Source organism: Triticum aestivum, chromosome 1D, assembly GCF_018294505.1.
Source record: "Triticum aestivum cultivar Chinese Spring chromosome 1D, IWGSC CS RefSeq v2.1, whole genome shotgun sequence".
NCBI lineage: Eukaryota > Viridiplantae > Streptophyta > Magnoliopsida > Poales > Poaceae > Triticum > Triticum aestivum.
This window is the reverse complement of record NC_057796.1, coordinates 87,021,503-87,038,584: the sequence shown is the minus strand read 5'-3', so window position 1 is coordinate 87,038,584 and position 17,082 is coordinate 87,021,503. Positions and strand designations below refer to the sequence as shown.

The 17,082-nt window shown below is 45.3% G+C and overlaps 1 protein-coding gene and 1 pseudogene across 1 annotated transcript; both read right to left on the bottom strand.

Annotated features, from left to right (window-relative positions):
* Positions 1-975: 975 nt before the first annotated feature.
* Positions 976-1,257, bottom strand: LOC123165976 (UDP-glycosyltransferase 91B1-like). The gene has a single exon (XM_044583741.1). It carries the CDS (start codon positions 1,255-1,257, stop codon positions 976-978), a length of 282 nt encoding a protein of 93 aa, XP_044439676.1.
* Positions 1,258-3,063: 1,806 nt separating this feature from the next.
* LOC123157993 (xaa-Pro dipeptidase-like) overlaps positions 3,064-17,082 on the bottom strand; it is a 31,333-nt pseudogene continuing 17,314 nt past the window's right edge.

Sequence of the window (17,082 nt, the reverse complement as noted above, 5' to 3'; positions counted from 1 at the left end):
CATAGGTTGGTTTACTACCATGGCAACTCATGTGGGTCTCATACCCATCTCCCTTGATGCGCTCTTTATCACAACAGGTGATAGCCCTTTAGTGAAGGGATCTGCCAGATTCTTAGCCGTTTGGATATAATCCAACGCTATCACTCCGGAGTTTCTCAATTTTCTGACAGCTTTCAATCTCATTCTTATGTGTTTGTTGGACTTCATGTTGTCCTTTGAACTCTTCACCTTGACAATAACTGTTTGATTGTCGCAGTTCATAAGGATGGCCGGAACCAGCTTCTCAACCACTGGCAAGTCCATCAACAGATCTTGAAGCCATTCTGCTTCGTCACCCGATGTGTCTAATGTTGTTAATTCTGCTTCCATTGTCGATCTTGTTAAGATCGTTTGCTTGCAAGACTTCCAGGAAACAGCACCACCTCCAAGAGTAAACATATACCCAGTTGTGGCCTTCATCTCATCAGCATCAGAGATCGAATTCGCATCACTATACCCTTCAAGTACCGACGGAGATGGAGATGCGTTCTGTTTTCGCGGCGGCTAGGGTTGGCAGCGCCCCACATATATATGTGCGGCCGCGCGTGTAGAGACGTGGGCTGAACCCACGTCCAAGTCGGTAGCCCATGATCCAACATCTCAGATCATGGCCCTACCTATCAAAGACTCTCCATTCCTGACCTGCAAAAAAGAAGCGCATAGGAGTGAGCTCGGCTTGGCTCAATCCCGCAACCCGCGCCGCGCCGCGGTGAGGCAAGTGAAGGAGGAGGAGTGCGCGAGGGCTTCTTTTCTTCTCAAGCTCCAATAGCATGAGAGAGAGAATCCCTTATAAACCACTCCAACTCTCCTTCCACTTCCGGGGTGGGACTAAACTTCCCACCATCTTGTCATGCCACCTACATGGGCCCTTAGAGATTAAATCTGAATATTGTCATATGGGCTCTAGGCCCATCTCATATTTCAACAGAAGGCCTTTCAGTGGAGCTCCCGCTTCTCGTCGGAGACGTCGCTGGTGGAGTCGGCGCCCTTGGGGAGGCCGTCGACGCGCCGCAGCGGCAGCGCGACGAGGTCAACGTTGCACGGCGACGCGGGCGGCGGGAGGCGAGCGAGGTGGCGTGACGTGGAGACGAAAGCCACGCGGTGGCCGCGCGACGCCAGGCGCTCCGCGAGCTCCAGGTACGGGAGCAGGTGGTCGAACGCCAGCCACGGGCAGATCACGAGACAAAGCGGCCCGGTAGTTGAGAACCCGACGTCCATGGCCAAGGGTGATCAGCGTGGTAGTAGTGCTCCGTGCTTCGCTCACACCCGAGACCAGACCATATAGACCATATATGATGGTAGGATCTTGTAAAATACAGTATATCACATGATGGTAACATCTTATAAAAAAATATAGGACGGCAACAACTTGTAAAAATAAAGATATTATTTGTTTTGTGGGTATGTAAAAAATTAAGATATGATGGTTACATCTTGTAAAAATTAACGAAAATACTAACGTCCACATGTGTGGCAATTTTGCAACTCGCCCACATGCTTGGATCACCGTTCAGTCGAGTTTGCACGAATCTTGGCACATTGAGGCGGATTTTGAGTGCCACGTAGAACGGGGCTGGTGTGTGGGCGTTGGAGAGTTCGCCCACATGCTCCGCAGCATGCGGTTTGCCAGCTGCGCTGTGTGGGCGAACTAGTTTCTGCCCACATAGCCACCACCTAGTCCACGCGTGTGTGGGCGAACTGCTTTTCGCCCACATGACACTCGTACGTTGTTGGATGCCAACTGCAGTTGCGCGCACGTGGCAACTAGGTAAACACACATGGCAATTGTGATTCGTTGCTAGACGGCAACTGCAGTTGCGCGTACGTGGCAACCAGGGTAAACACATATGGCAACTGCGATTAACCATACATGGCAACTATGATTGTACCACACGTGACAACTAGGTAAACACACATGGCAACTACTGTTTGACCCTATGTGTCAAGTAGTTAATCACATAAGGCAACTATGGTTTGATTACACGCGGCAACTACCATAAATTAGACATGGCAACTATAGTTAACCAAAACAAATAGAGTTGTCATGCTTTTACAACTATATTTGCCATCCTGGATAACTACATCTACCATCCCGGATGGCAACTAAACCGTCATCCCGCGGGGTACCTCACGTAGTTGCGGCAGGAAGTGTGGGCATTTTTGCTTCGTGCCACACGCGCGAGATGAAGATGATAGTACTTTTTGCGCGTGTGGCACGAAGTAGCTGCACCCACACGTGTGGGCAATTCCAATGTTCGTCCACACACAGCCCGTGGGGGCTGCCTCCTGCTCACGCCACACATGGTGTGTAAGCGGATATCTAGTATGCCACACGTGTGGGCGTTATCGGCGTCCAAAATTAATACTCCATGTAGAGTATACAATGGTAACATGCCACTAACCCCTCTTGTCAGGACCTTTACGTTAACAAACACTTCCATGTACGAAAACCAAGTGTGTAGCTTAGTAGAGCCTCCAGAGGGAGTGAAATCTATTGAATGTAAATTGATTTCCAAAGAAAGATGGAGGTGAAGGGTAATCTACTATCTATAAAGCTAGACTTCTCGCGAAAAGGTTTCGGCAAATTTAAGGAGTTCGCTAAGACGAGACTTTCACGCTCGTAGATATGCTCAAGTCTCTGCAGATTCTGTTGGGAATTCCTAAATATTACAACTATGATATATGACAGATGGATGTCAAAACAACTTTTATAAATGAAAACTTTGAAGAGGATGTATACATGATAGAGCGAGAAGAGGGTGTATACACGATAGCTTGGAATTGTTTATTGTATTACTCGAGTATATATATATAGATAGTAGGATCTTCTTTGAGAACAAGACAAGCTAGAACAAGTCCTAGTCTATCTTATATTGAAATCAAAAACTCAAACCAACCAACAGCTTGTGAGAGGCTCTTTGTTTATCAAAGTACCCTATATTTATTCCGCAAAAAGCACCCTATATTTCATAAAATTATTATTGTTATCTTTATTTCTCTCAAGGGCATGGCGAATTGAAATGCTTAGGCTTTGGGAAGGCCATTCTTTGTTGTTGTCACACTGGAACAGGAATCACGCGAATGCCATGGCGCGCCAGCCATTACCGCTTCGATTTCCCAGATCTCTTCAGGGGCAGTTCGTGAGGTTCTTGCATCCTTGCGCCATGACATACGCATTACTTTCAATGCGAACACCATCAAAGCTTTTGTACATTTCTATCTTTTCCTAGTTGAAGAAGTTTGAGCAAATTGGGTCATCCCTGGCATGCCTCAGCAAAGCGTCAATGAAATAACATCCCGGCTCGATCCTAATAACCATGCCTTGTTTAAGTTCTCTTGTGGTCCGCAAGGATCTCAATCCCGGCTCCTCTGGCCTCTCTAAACCCTCAGGGTAGCCTCCGGGATCATGGACGTCGATTCCAAGCAAGTGCCCAAGACCATGAGGCATGAAGACAGCACCCAACCTTCTGTCCATCATGTCACCGACATCACCGTGGATGATATCTTCTTCCTCTAGAGACTCAAGTATTCTCCGCTCCGCCAGCTTGTCATGTCGATCCATTTCACTCCAGGCCGCATATGCGATATCACATCGTTATGGGCCTTGAGGACATGATTGTACACAACTACCCGGTCTCTTGTGAATTTCCCATTGGCGGGGTATGAACATGTGATGTCAGAACTATAGAAGTTGTATTCTGCTCCCATGTCCATGAGAGCCAAGTCTCCGTCGTTCACCGTCCCGTCATTTTGTCCATAATGAAGAATAGAAGTGTTCTATCCAGTGGCACATATGCATGTGTAGGCGCAATGTCGGCAGCCTTCGTGCATCGATGCATGGCCACGAAAGAGGCTCTCCAACTGATGTTCCTTCATGCCTGGCTTGATCTGCCACATAACCTCAATGTGAGCTTCTGAGCTGACATCATTGTGTCGGGAACGTAGCATGCAATTTAAAAAAATTCCTACGCTCACGCAACATCTATCTAGGAGATGCATAGCCACGAGAGGGTGAGAGTGTGTCCACGTACCCTCGTAGACCGAAAGTGGAAGTGTTAGTTTAAAGCGGTTGATGTAGTCAAATGTCTTTTCGATTCAACCGATCAAGTACCGAACGTACGACACCTCCGAGTTCTGCACACGTTCAGCTCGATGACGTCCCTCGAACTCTTGATCCAGAAAAGTGTCGAGGGAGAGTTCCGTTAGCACGACGGCGTGGTGACTGTGATGGTGAACTGATCCGCGCAGGGCTTCGCCTAAGCACTACGTGAATATGACCAGAGGCGTAAACTATGAAGGGGGCGCCGCACACGGGTAACAATGTTTGTTGTGTGTTCTAGGCACCCCCTCCCCACACATATATATAGGTGGGAGGGTGAGGGGGACAGCCATGGGGCGCCCCAAGTAGGAGGAAAGGAAAGAGGGGAGAGGGGAAAGGAAGGGGGGATCTGTTGACACCAGATTTTGGCATGGTCAAAAACATAATTAAGAAGGCCTCAAATGGAAAAGTGATCAAAGTGAGAAAGTTCCATATCGTCAAAAGGAGAAACTTTGATATTTGGGCCATAGCCATCCGATCTCATCTCTAAGGCCGAAGTTGTGTTCGAAGTACTGAGATTTTGTATTCACAACAGTATTCGGCTGATTACGCCCCCAAGATGGCCTCTGATGGAAAAAGTTACCACTGCAAAGTTCTTCGTCTCGTTGAAACGGACGATTTCAATATAAGAATCATCCCCATCCAAGGTCGTATGCAAAATTTACAGGCAAAATTATGCGCTGCAGCAGTGTTTGGCTGGATCATCCGGGCCGGGGTCCGGATCATCCGGGAAATTGAAGCACCGAAAACAACAGAACGTTTATGATGAAGCCGGATGATGTGGGTCCGGACAGCTTTTTCTACTACAGACTTTAGAAAACGGCCCGAAACACCATCAATATGGCCTCCGATCGAAAAGTGTTCAACATGAAAGTTGTGCGTCTCGTCAAGACAGTTGATTTTGATATAAAAACCGTCCAAATCCAAGGTCGTATGTGGATTCTAGAGCCAAAAGAGTGAGCTGCTGTCAGAAAACTGGGCTAGGCCGGATCATCCGGGCCTAGAGCCAGACATCCGGGCCGGAGGTCGTGAGAAGTCCGAGTTTGGTTAGATTTTGATGATTTGGACGGCAAGGCAAGCCCACTTCTTGTACGGAAAGTCCATCCGCCTCTTATATAGATAAGAGGTGACGGCCGATTGAACAACAACACACAATCGAACAAATCTATCTACATTTTGTACCTTTACTTTTCCTTCTCCCTTGTTCTTCTTCTTCCTCGTTCTTCGTTCATCCTTATTCATTGCAGGGCGGCGAACCTCGAGGCCCTAGGGGCGGCCAGGCCGACCTAGGGCAGCCCATAGGCGCCGCGCGCCCTGACGGGGTCCCTCCCGGACGTGTGGGGTTTTGGGTGTACAAAAGCGCCCGCCGGATTGTCTTGTGTACCGCGCTTCCGGCGGGTCTCCTTCGACGTGAGCTGCGGTGCATCACCCCCGACGTCGAGGGTACACGGTGATGTGTTCATGTGCGAACACACTTTTTGGCGACTCCGCTGGGGACGAAGCTTTGAACGATCTCTGGCCTGTTCTTGCTACGAAGAGATTGTCATCTAGGGTTTGCAATCTACGAAGGTAATATGAATACTCAATTCACATATGTAGATGCAAATAATGCATATGTTGTTGCTAGATCATCTAATGAGCATAATGTATCGGCTAGCCCTAGCTTTATCAATCATGCATCTAATTATGTTCAAGAGCCGATGCAACAAAACCTTCATGCTTCTACCTCATATAATTTTAGCAACATGCAACATATGTATTCCAACTCCCATGCATCAGCAACCCCAGAAATTCATATGCCGATGAACAACATGATGAGTTCGGTTAATCAAGTTGAAACACCTAACACGGGAACTTCGGATAGTATGCAACAAAGTATTTCACCTTTTTATTCGTCGGCAACTAGCTTGCAATATGTTAATCGAAACATGCCGGTGGATAGAGGAATTGGCCATACTGCTACTAGTTGTCCGGCCAATTACCCTCAACCATCATATGCTACACCTCATGCTTCTAATGTTTTGGCACCATATGCAACTATAGGTATTCATAATTCGGCTTTGCACCTTTACGTTAATAGCCGAAGAACTGAAAATTCTATAGGATCACATGTGCCTTCACCTAGTACCATGGCGTACAATGTTTCCCCTGCACAATTACAGAATTTCGGCGACATCTCGTTACCGAAAGAGTCTAAAAGTATCGGGGGCAATTCTATCCAGATTGGGTCATTAAGAAAAACCTTACGTCTTTTTGGAACGAATGCAATGTTGTTCTACATGAATTAATAAAAGAGGGAAAGCCTATTAATTATGTTGCAATACAAGCTAGATTATGTCAAAAAGAGAAAGCATTGAGTGTGGGTAGAATTATCAAAAAGAGTGGTGATTCGGAAAACAAAGTTAATTCGGTTATTGAAAAGACCGAATCAAATATTACGTAAGCCGAATCTATTCTAGAAAAAGAGGATGACAAGGCGCTGGGGAGCTATTCGAAAGGGGAACAAGATATCGTTCAAGTAACGCAACCATCATGCTCTCCCAACGTATTCGAAGAGGTATGTCTAGCAAGTGATTTACCTATCTTCCAATTTGGTCGCAACTTTATTGTTGATGCTTCTATTAGAAAAATTCTCATAAGCAATCTTGAAATACCAATGAAGAAGGGTAATTTATTTTTTAGCAATAAAATCGTTGCAAAGCATATCGGTCAACACATTGTACTAGTTATAAAGACCGATTGTGACTTATTATTGCAGCCAAAGTTTTCCCCATTGCTTTATCAAAAGTTCATATATAATTGGGTAGCTTTGCTTGTTTCTTACATGGCTTACACTTGGTCTCAATTGAGACATATATGTTCTAACTATTTTCATTTCAGAATTTTAAAGTCAAGGTTAAATTCTATTGAGAAAACTGATGCTAGTATAATATCTTATCCAAAGACATCGGAGATAGAATGCAAAACATAATGCATAGCCGAATGGGGGTATTCTAAACCATTCGTTTGCTTACCTGGAAAGCCGTTCTCACACCAAGATTGGCTAGAAAATGAGAAGCATCCCTTCAATTAAAGCATGTGTGATGAAATATTTGATTGGTTGCTGAAAAATAATTACATTAGAGTTCTTGATCACCATGAAAAACTATCTATCCGAGGATGAATGTATTGTAAGTTGCATGATTCGTTCAAGCATCGTTTTGAGGATTGCAATATGTTTCGCCAAATAGTTAAATCGGCCATTGAAAAAGGACGATTGAAATTTGTTGAAACACCAAGGGATGACCAGTCTATTCCGATTGGTCCTGACGGCAAACGGTTTTTGTATCGGCTGCTTCAAGCCGATCCATCTAAACACGAGGAGGTAAGGACCGTCGGTAATGGGATCAAGCTTTCAAGTAAGGAAGTTGTTCAAGAGCACAATGATAATATTGTTGAGAGAGAAAAATTCTATCGAGGTTGCACAAAAGACGCCAAGTACTGGGGGGCAACGAGAAAATCCAAAGATCGGTGCAAGCACAACCAAAGAAAACAAAGGCCGACGTAAGCACAAAGGTAAAAAGCCGAAAGTCACTTTCGCGCAACTATTGGAAAAATATCAGAAGATAAGTGAGGAGAACAGTGCTTATCGGCCAACTAATGCAAAAGCATCAAGATCACCCCCTAGGCGCAAATCCAAGGATCGATATTGGCAAGAAGAGAATTTGAATGCAACTTGTTCATATCCTTATTTTGGGCCGCCAATGCCAATGTCGTGGATGTCTCCCTATGCTCACGTAAATCCATATCCATCATGGGACAAGTATGATACAAGGGAACATTCTCCATATTATTATAAACCATCTCGCTAGTATTATGCAGCTCCAAGAAGACCAATGTTCAATGAGCAGTCATATGTCCAAGACTGTTTCAAAAAAAGAATCGGTCTGGTGGACAAGGAAGAATAAGGAGGTGGTTGGGCAAATCTACCGCGTCAAAAGAGATGGTCGTAAGAGTGCCACTTCAGATATGATCTCAAATGAAAAAGAGCCAATTAAAGTGTTGACATTGGCTTCAAAAGGCAATGAGGCAAGTCAATCAAGTGTCAAATCTGAAGGGAAGAAGTTGAGAGTTCACAAGGTAAAACAAGAATTGCCATTACTTCAAATAAAATCACAGCCGGGGTGCCCACTCGGCTTATCGTATTGGCAAAAGAATGAGTTGCAGAAGCTTAGTGCACAAGCACTTGAAAAGAGAAACATGGCATGGGTTCCGAAAGGAAATATTCAAAATAAGAATTATGTGCGAGCTTCCTTTACAAGGAGTGCGACAAAGGTGAAGAAGGAAAAGAGTGAAAGCTATGAAGGACCAAGCCGAAGGTTTCAACATCTTCGGTCCACACATTATCCATTTTCTTCAACAATGCCGTTGATGCCTATGCCATGGAATTCTTCATCAGGTATGATTGGTTACCCTCAATGGGCTTATTTTAATCCATGGATGCAATATAATTTCTTACATCATGAAAGGGTATTACCAAAGCATTATATGTTCGATTAGCTTCACTTTTGTTGCTAATCTAAATGGCCGATATATACTTATCGTCCAAAGCACGTACAAAATGGACGATGGAGTGTTGACATCGCTCTTAGAACAAACTTTGTGCAAGTTATTTTCGGCACACAAGTTTTGCCGAAAAACAGGGGGCACGTGTTGACACCAGATTTTGGCATGGTCAAAAACGTAATTAAGAAGGCCTCAAATGGAAAAGTGATCAAAGTGAGAAAGTTCCATATCGTCAAAAGGAGAAACTTTGATATTTGGGCCGTAGCCATCCGATCTCATCTCTAAGGCCGAAGTTGTGTTCGAAGTACTGAGATATTGTATTCAGAACAGTATTCGGCTGATTACACCCCAAGATGGCCTCTGATGGAAAAAGTTACAACTGCAAAGTTCTTCGTCTCGCTGAAACGGACGATTTTGATATAAGAATCGTTCCCATCGAAGGTCGTATGCAAAAGTTACTGGCAAAATCGTGCGCTGCAGCAGTGTTTGGCCGGATCATCCGGGTCGGGATCCGGATCATCCGGGAAATTGAAGCACCGAAAACAACATAAGGTTTATGATGAAGCCGGATGATCTGGGTCCAGTCCCGGATGATTCGGGTGGAGGCCGGACAATCCGGGTAGAAGTCCGGACGTCTGGACAACTTTTTCTACTACAGACTTAAGAAAACGGCCCGAAACACCATGATGGCCTCGGATCGAAAAGTGTTCAACATGAAAGTTGTGCGTATCGTCGAGACTGTTGATTTTAATATAAAAACATCCAAATCCGAGGTCGTATGTGGATTCTAGAGCCAAAAGAGTGAGCTGCTGTCAGAAAACTGGGCTAGGCCGGATCATCCGGGCCTAGAGCCGGACATCCGGGCCGGAGGTCGTGAGAAGTCCAAGTTTGGTTAGATTTTGATGATTTGGACGACAAGGCAAGTCCTTTTCTTGTACGGGAAGTCCATCCGCCTCTTATATAGATAAGAGGTGACGGCCGATTGAACAACAACACACAATCGAACAAATCTATCTACATCTTGTACCTTTACTTTTCCTTCTCCCTTGTTCTTCTTCTTCCTCGTTCTTCTTCATTGCAGGGCGACGAACCTCGAGGCCCTAGGGGCGGTCAGGCCGACCTAGGGCAGCCCATAGCCGCCGCGCGCCCTGACGGGGTCCCTCCCGGACGTATGGGGTTTCGGGTGTACAAAAGCGCCCGCCGGATTGTCTTGCGTACCGTGCTTCCGGCGGGTCTCCTTCGACGTGAGCTGCGGTGCATCACCCCCGGCGTCGAGAGTACACGGTGACGTGTTCGTGTGCGAACAGAATCCTATTCCCTCTATTTCCTTTCCTCCTCCCCTTTTCCTTTCTCCACTTAGGCCGGCCCATATGGGGGGGGCACCAGCCCCTTAGGGGCTGGTCCGTCCCGCCCTTGGCCCAATAAGGCCCATATCTATGCCGGGGGGGGGGGGGGTGTGCCCGAAACCCCTTCTGGTGACCCGATACGTACCCGGTAACCTCATAACACTTCCGGTGTCCGAATACTATCATCCTATATATGAATCTTTACCTCTCGACCATTTCGAGACTCCTCGTCATGTCCGTGATCTCATCCGGGACTCCGAACAACATTCAGTCACCAAATCACATAACTCATATAATACAAAATCGTCATCGAAACGTTAAGCGTGCGGACCCTACGGGTTCGAGAACTATGTAGACATGATCGAGACACATCTCTGATCAATAGCCAACAGTGGAACCTAGATGCTCATATTGGTTCCTGAATATTCTACGAAGATCTTTATCGGTCAAACCGCAATGACAACATACGTCATTCCCTTTGTCATCGGTATGTTACTTGCCCGAGATTCGATCATCGGTATCTTCATACCTAGTTCAATCTCATTACCGGAAAGTCTCTTTACTCGTTCCGTAATGCATCATCCCGCAACTAACTCATTAGTCACATTGCTTGCAAGGCTTATCTTGATATGCATTACCGAGAGGGCCCAGAGATACCTCTCCGATACTCGGAGTGACAAATCCTAATATCGATCTATGCCATCCCAACAAACACCTTCGGAGATACCTGTAGAGCATCTTTATAATCACCCAGTTACGTTGTGACGTTTGATAGCACACAAGGTATTCCTCCGGTATCCGGAGTTGCATAATCTCATAGTCAAAGGAATATATATATATATATGACATGAAGAAAGCTATAGCAATAAAACTGAATGATCATTATGCCAAGCTAACGGATGGGTCTTGTCCATCACATCATTCTCCTAATGATGTGATCCCGTTCATCAAATGACAACACATGTCTATGGTTAGGAAACTTAACCATCTTTGATTAACGAGCTAGTCTTGTAGAGGCTTACTAGGGACATGGTGTTTGTCTATGTATCCACACATGTATCAAGTTTCTGGTTAATATAATTCTAGCATGAATAATAAACATTTATCATTATATAAGGAAATATAAAATAATAACTTTATTATTGCCTCTAGGGCACATTTCCTTCAGTCTCCCACTTGCACTAGAGTCCATAATCTAGTTCACATCGCCATGTGATTTAACACCAATAGTTCACATCACCATGTGATTAACACCCATAGTTCTCATTGCCATGTGGCCAACACACAAAGGGTTTACTAGAGTCAGTAATCTAGTACACATCGCCATGTGATTAACACCAAAAGAGTACTAAGGTGTGATCATGTTCTGCTTGTGAGAGAGGTTTAGTCAACGGGTCTACCACATTCAGATCTGTATGTATTTTGCAAATTTCTATGTCTACAATGCTCTGCACGGAGCTACTCTAGCTAAATGCTCCTACTTTCAATATGTATCCACATCGAGACTCGGAGTCATCCAGATTGGTGTCGAAGCTTGCATCGACATAACTCTTTACGACGAACTCTTTTATCACCTCCACAACCGAGAAATGTTTCTTTAGTCCTCTAAGGATAATTTTGACCGATGTCCAGTGATCTACTCCTAGATCACTATTGTAATCCCTTTCCAAACTCATGCTAAGGTATACAATAGGTCTGGTACACAGCATGGCATACTATATAGAACCTATGGCTGAGGCATGGGGAATGACTTTCATGTTGGAAATATGCCCTAGAGGCAATAATAAAATGGTTATTATTATATTTCCTTGTTCATGATAATTGTCTATTGTTCATGCTATAATTGTATTAACCGGAGACCGTAATACATGTGTGAATACGTAGACCACAATATGTCCCTAGTAAGCCTCTAGTTGACTAACTCGTTGATCAATAGATGGTTATGGTTTCCTGACCATGGACATTGGATGTCATTGATAACGGGATCACATCATTAGGAGAATGATGTGATGGACAAGACCCAATCCTAAGCATAGCACAAGATCGTGTAGTTCGTTTGCTAGAGCTTTTCTAATGTCAAGTATCATTTCCTTAGACCATGAGATTGTGCAACTCCCAGATACCGTAGGAGTGCCTTGGGTGTATCAAACGTCACAACGTAACTGAGTGGCTATAAAGGTGCACTACAGGTATCTTCGAAAGTGTATGTTGGGTTAGCACGAATCGAGACTGGGGTTTGTCACTCCGTATGACGGAGAGGTATCTCTGGGCCCACTCGGTAATGCATCATCATAATGAGCTCAGTGTGACTAAGGATTTAGTCACAGGATCATGCATTACGGAACGAGAAAAGAGACTTGCTGATAACGAGATTGAACAAGGTATAGGGGTACAGACGATCGAATCTCGGGCAAGTAACATACCGATAGACAAAGGGAATTGTATACGGGACTGATTGAATCCCCGACATCGTGGTTCATCCAATGAGATCATCGTGGAACATGTGGGAGCCAATATGGGTATCCAGATCCCGTTGTTGGTTATTGGCCGGAGAACGTCTCGGTCATGTCTGCATGGTTCCCGAACCCGTAGGGTCTACACACTTAAGGTTCGGTGACGCTAGAGTTGTTATGGGAAATAGTATGTGGTTACCAAAGGTTGTTCGGAGTCCCGGATGAGATCCCGGACGTCACAAGAAGTTCCGGAATGGTCCGGAGGTGAAGATCGGTATATTGGACGAAGGGTATTGGAGTCCGGAAGTGTTCCGGGGGTACCAGGCTATGGCCAGCATGTCCGAAAGGGGTTTCGGAGGCCCCGACAAGCGTTGGGGGCCTTATGGGCCAAGGGGAAGGGGCAAACCAGCCTACTAAGGGGCTGTGCGCCCCTCCCAATCCCTATCACGTAACCAGGAGAGGTGGGGGCGCCTCCCCTAGGGCAGCCGCCCCTCCTGGCTTGGGGGCAAGTCTCCTAGGGGTGGGGGCGCCCAAAACCCATCTAGGGTTTCCCCTTGGCCGCCGTCCCCCTCTCCCCTTCTCCTATAAATAGTGGGGGGTGGGAGGGCTGCGGGACACCCGTCCCTAGCGCAGCCCCTTCCTCTCTCCAACACCTCCTCTCCTCCATAGTGCTTAGCGAAGCTCTGCCGGAGAACCACGAGCTCCATCGCCACCATGCCGTCGTGCTGCTGGAGTTCTCCCTCAACTTCTCCTCTCCCCTTGCTGGATCAAGAAGGAGGAGATGTCCCCGGGCTGTACGTGTGTTGAATGCGGAGGCGCCGTCCGTTCGGCGCTAGATCGGATCTTCCGCGATTTGAATCGCCGCGAGTACGACTCCATCAACCGCGTTCTTTGTAACGCTTCCGTTTAGCGATCTTCAAGGGTATGAAGATGCACTCCCTCTCTCTCGTTGCTAGCATCGCCTATATTGATCTTGGTGACACGTAGGAAAATTTTGAATTATTACTACGTTCCCAATAGTGGCATCATGAGCTAGGTCTATGCGTAGATTCTATGCACGAGTAGAACACAAAGTAGTTGTGGGTGATGATTTGTTCAATTTGCTTACCGCTACTAGTCTTATCTTGATTCGGTGGCGTTGTGGGATGAAGCGGCCCGGACCGACCTTACACGTACACTTACATGAGACAGGTTCCACCGACTGACATGCACTTGATGCATAAGGTGGCTAGCGGGTGTCTATCTCTCCCACTTTAGTCGGATCGGATTCGATGAAGAGGGTCCTTATGAAGGGTAAATAGCAATTGGCATATCACCGTTGTGGCTTTTGCGTAGGTAAGAAACGTTCTTGCTAGAAACCCATAGCAGCCACGTAAAACATGCAACAACAATTAGAGGACATCTAACTTGTTTTTGCAGGGTATGCTATGTGATGTGATATGGCCAAAAGGATGTGATGAATGATATATGTAATGTATGAGATTGATCATGTTCTTGTAATAGGAATCACGACTTGCATGTCAATGAGGATGACAACCGGCAGGAGCCATAGGAGTTGTCTTAATTTAGTGTTTGACATGCGTGTCAATGAAAATGCCATGTAATTACTTTACTTTATTGCTAACCGTTAGCCATAGTAGTAGAAGTAATAGTTGGCGAGACAACTTCATGAAGACACGATGATGGAGATCATGGTTTCATGCCGGTGACGAAGGTGATCATGCCGCGCCTCGAAGATGGAGATCAAAGGCGCAAGATGATATTGGCCATATCATGTCACTTTATGATTTGCATGTGATGTTTGTCATATTTACATCTTATTTGCTTAGAACGACGGTAGCATAAATAAGATGACCCCTCACAAAATTTCAAGGAAGTGTTCCCCCTAACTGTGCACCGTTGCGAAGGATCGTTGTTTCGAAGCACCACGTGATGATCGGGTGTGATAGATTCTAACGTTTGCATACAACGGGTGTAAGCTAGATTTACACATGCGAAACACTTAGGTTGACTTGACGAGCCTAGCATGTACAGACATGGCCTCGGAACACAAGAGACCGAAAGGTCGAACATGAGTCATATAGTAGATATGAGCAACATGGAGATGTTCACCGTTGATGACTAGTCCGTCTCACGTGATGATCGGACACGGCCTAGTCGATTCGGATCATGTATCACTTAGATGACTAGAGGGATGTCTATCTGAGTGGGAGTTCATTAAACAATTTGATTAGATGAACTTAATTATCATGAACATAGTCTAAATTGTCTTTGCAAGTTGTGTTGTAGATTAATAGCTCGCGCTTTAGCTCCATGTTTTAATACGTTCCTAGAGAAAGACTAAGTTGGAAGATATTGTAAGCAATTGTGCGGACTAGGGCCGTAGTCTGGGATTGTCCTCATTCCTACACATAAGGCTTCTGTCCTTGATGCACCGCTCGGTGTGCCAACCCCTCTGGCGTCGTCTGTGGATGTTGTGAACATCTGGCAGACACGTTCTGATGACTACCTGATAGTTTAGTGCGCCATGCTTTACGACTTAGAGTCGGTGCTCCAAAAGCATTTTGAACGCCATGGAACATATGAGATGTTCCAAGAGCTAAAATTGGTATTTCAGGCTCATGCCCGTGTTGAGAGGTTGAGACCTCTGACAAGATCTCTGCCTACAAGATGGAGGAGAATAGCTCAGCCAGTGAGCATGTGCTCAGGATGTCTAGGTACTTCAATCGCTTGAATCAAGTGGGAGTTAATCTTCTAGATAAGAGAAGTGATTGATGGAGTTCTCCAGTCACTGTCACCAAGCTAAGTAGAGCTTCGTGATGAACTATAACATGCAAAGGAAGTTGATCCCGGAGCTGTTCGTCGTGCTTAAGGCCGTAAAGGTAGAAGTCAAGAAGGAGCATCAAGTGTTGATGGTTAACAAGACCACTTGTTTCAAAGAAGGGCAAGGGCTAGAAGGGAAACTTCATGAATGGCAAGCCAGTTGCCGCTCCAATGAAGAAACCCAAGAACCCAAACCCGAGACGAAGTGCTTCTATTAGGGGAACTGTCACTAGTAGCGGAACTGCCTCAAATACTTGGTAGATAAGAAGGCTGGCAACTTCAACAAAAGTATATTTGATATATGTGTTATTGATGGGTACCTTACTAGTACTCCTAGTAGCACATGGCTATTAGATACCGGTTCAGTTGCTAATATTGGTAACTCGAAACAAAAGCTACGGATTAAACGGAGACTAGCTAAGGGCGAGGTGACGATGTGTGTTGGAAGTGTTTCCAAGGTTGATGTGATCACCATCGCATGCTCCCTCTACCTTCGGGATTAGTGTTGAACCTAGATAAATGTTGTTTGCATTCGTGTCTGCATTGAGCATGAACATGATTAGATCATGTTTATTGCAATATGGTTATTCATTTAAGTCAGAGAATAATGGTTATTCTGTTTACATGAATAATACCTCCTATGGTCATGCACCCAATGTGAATGGTTTATTGAATCTCGGTCGTAGTGATACACATGTTCATAACATTGATGCCAAAAGATGTAGAGTTGATAATGATAGTACCACTTTCTTGTGGCACTGCCGCTTAGGTCATATTGGTGTAAAGCGCATGAAGAACCTCCATGCTAATGGACTTTTGGAGTCACTTGATTTTGAATCACCTGACACATGCGAACCATGCCTCATAGGCACGATGACTAAAACCCCGTTTTCTGGAACAATGGAACGGGCAAGTGACTTGTTGGAAATCACACATGCTGATGTGTGCGGTCCGATGAGTGTTGACGCACGCAGTGGATATCGTTATTTTCTCACCTTCACCGATGAATTGAGTAGATATGGGTATATTTACTTAGTGTAGCATAAGTTTGAAACGTTTGAAAAGTTCAAACAATTTCAGAGTGAAGTTGAGAATCATCAAACAAGAAGATCAAGTTCCTATGATCTGATCAAGGGGAGAGTATCTGAGTTATGAGTTTGGCAATCACTTAAGACAAGGTGGAATCGTTTCACAGTTGACGCCACCCGGAACACCATAGCGTAATGGTGTGTCCGAACGTCGTAATCGAACCTTATTGGATATGGTGCGATCTATGATGTCTCTTACCGATCTACCGCTATCATTTTGGGGTTATGCATTACAGACAATTACATTCACTTTAAATAGGGCACCATCTAAGTCTGTGGAGACGACACCATATGAACTATGGGTTGGCAAGAAACCTAAGTTGTTGTTTCTTAAGGTTTGGGGCTACGATGCTTATGTCGATAGGCTTCGGCCAGAAAAGCTCGAACCCAAAGCGGAAAATTGTGTCTTCATAGAATACCCAAACAAGACGATTGGGTATACCTTCTATCTCAGATCTGAGGGCAAAGTGTTAGTCGCTATGAACAGGTCCTTTCTCGAGAAAGAGTTTCTCTCGAAAGAATTGAGTGGGAGGAAGATAGAACTTGATGAGGTTGTTGAACCTTCACTTCAACCAGAGAGTAGCGCAGCACAGAAAGATGTTTCTGTGGCAACTACGTCAGTTGAAGAGAAAGCTAATGATGATGATCATGAAGCTTCAGATCAAATTACTATCGAACCTCGTAGGTTG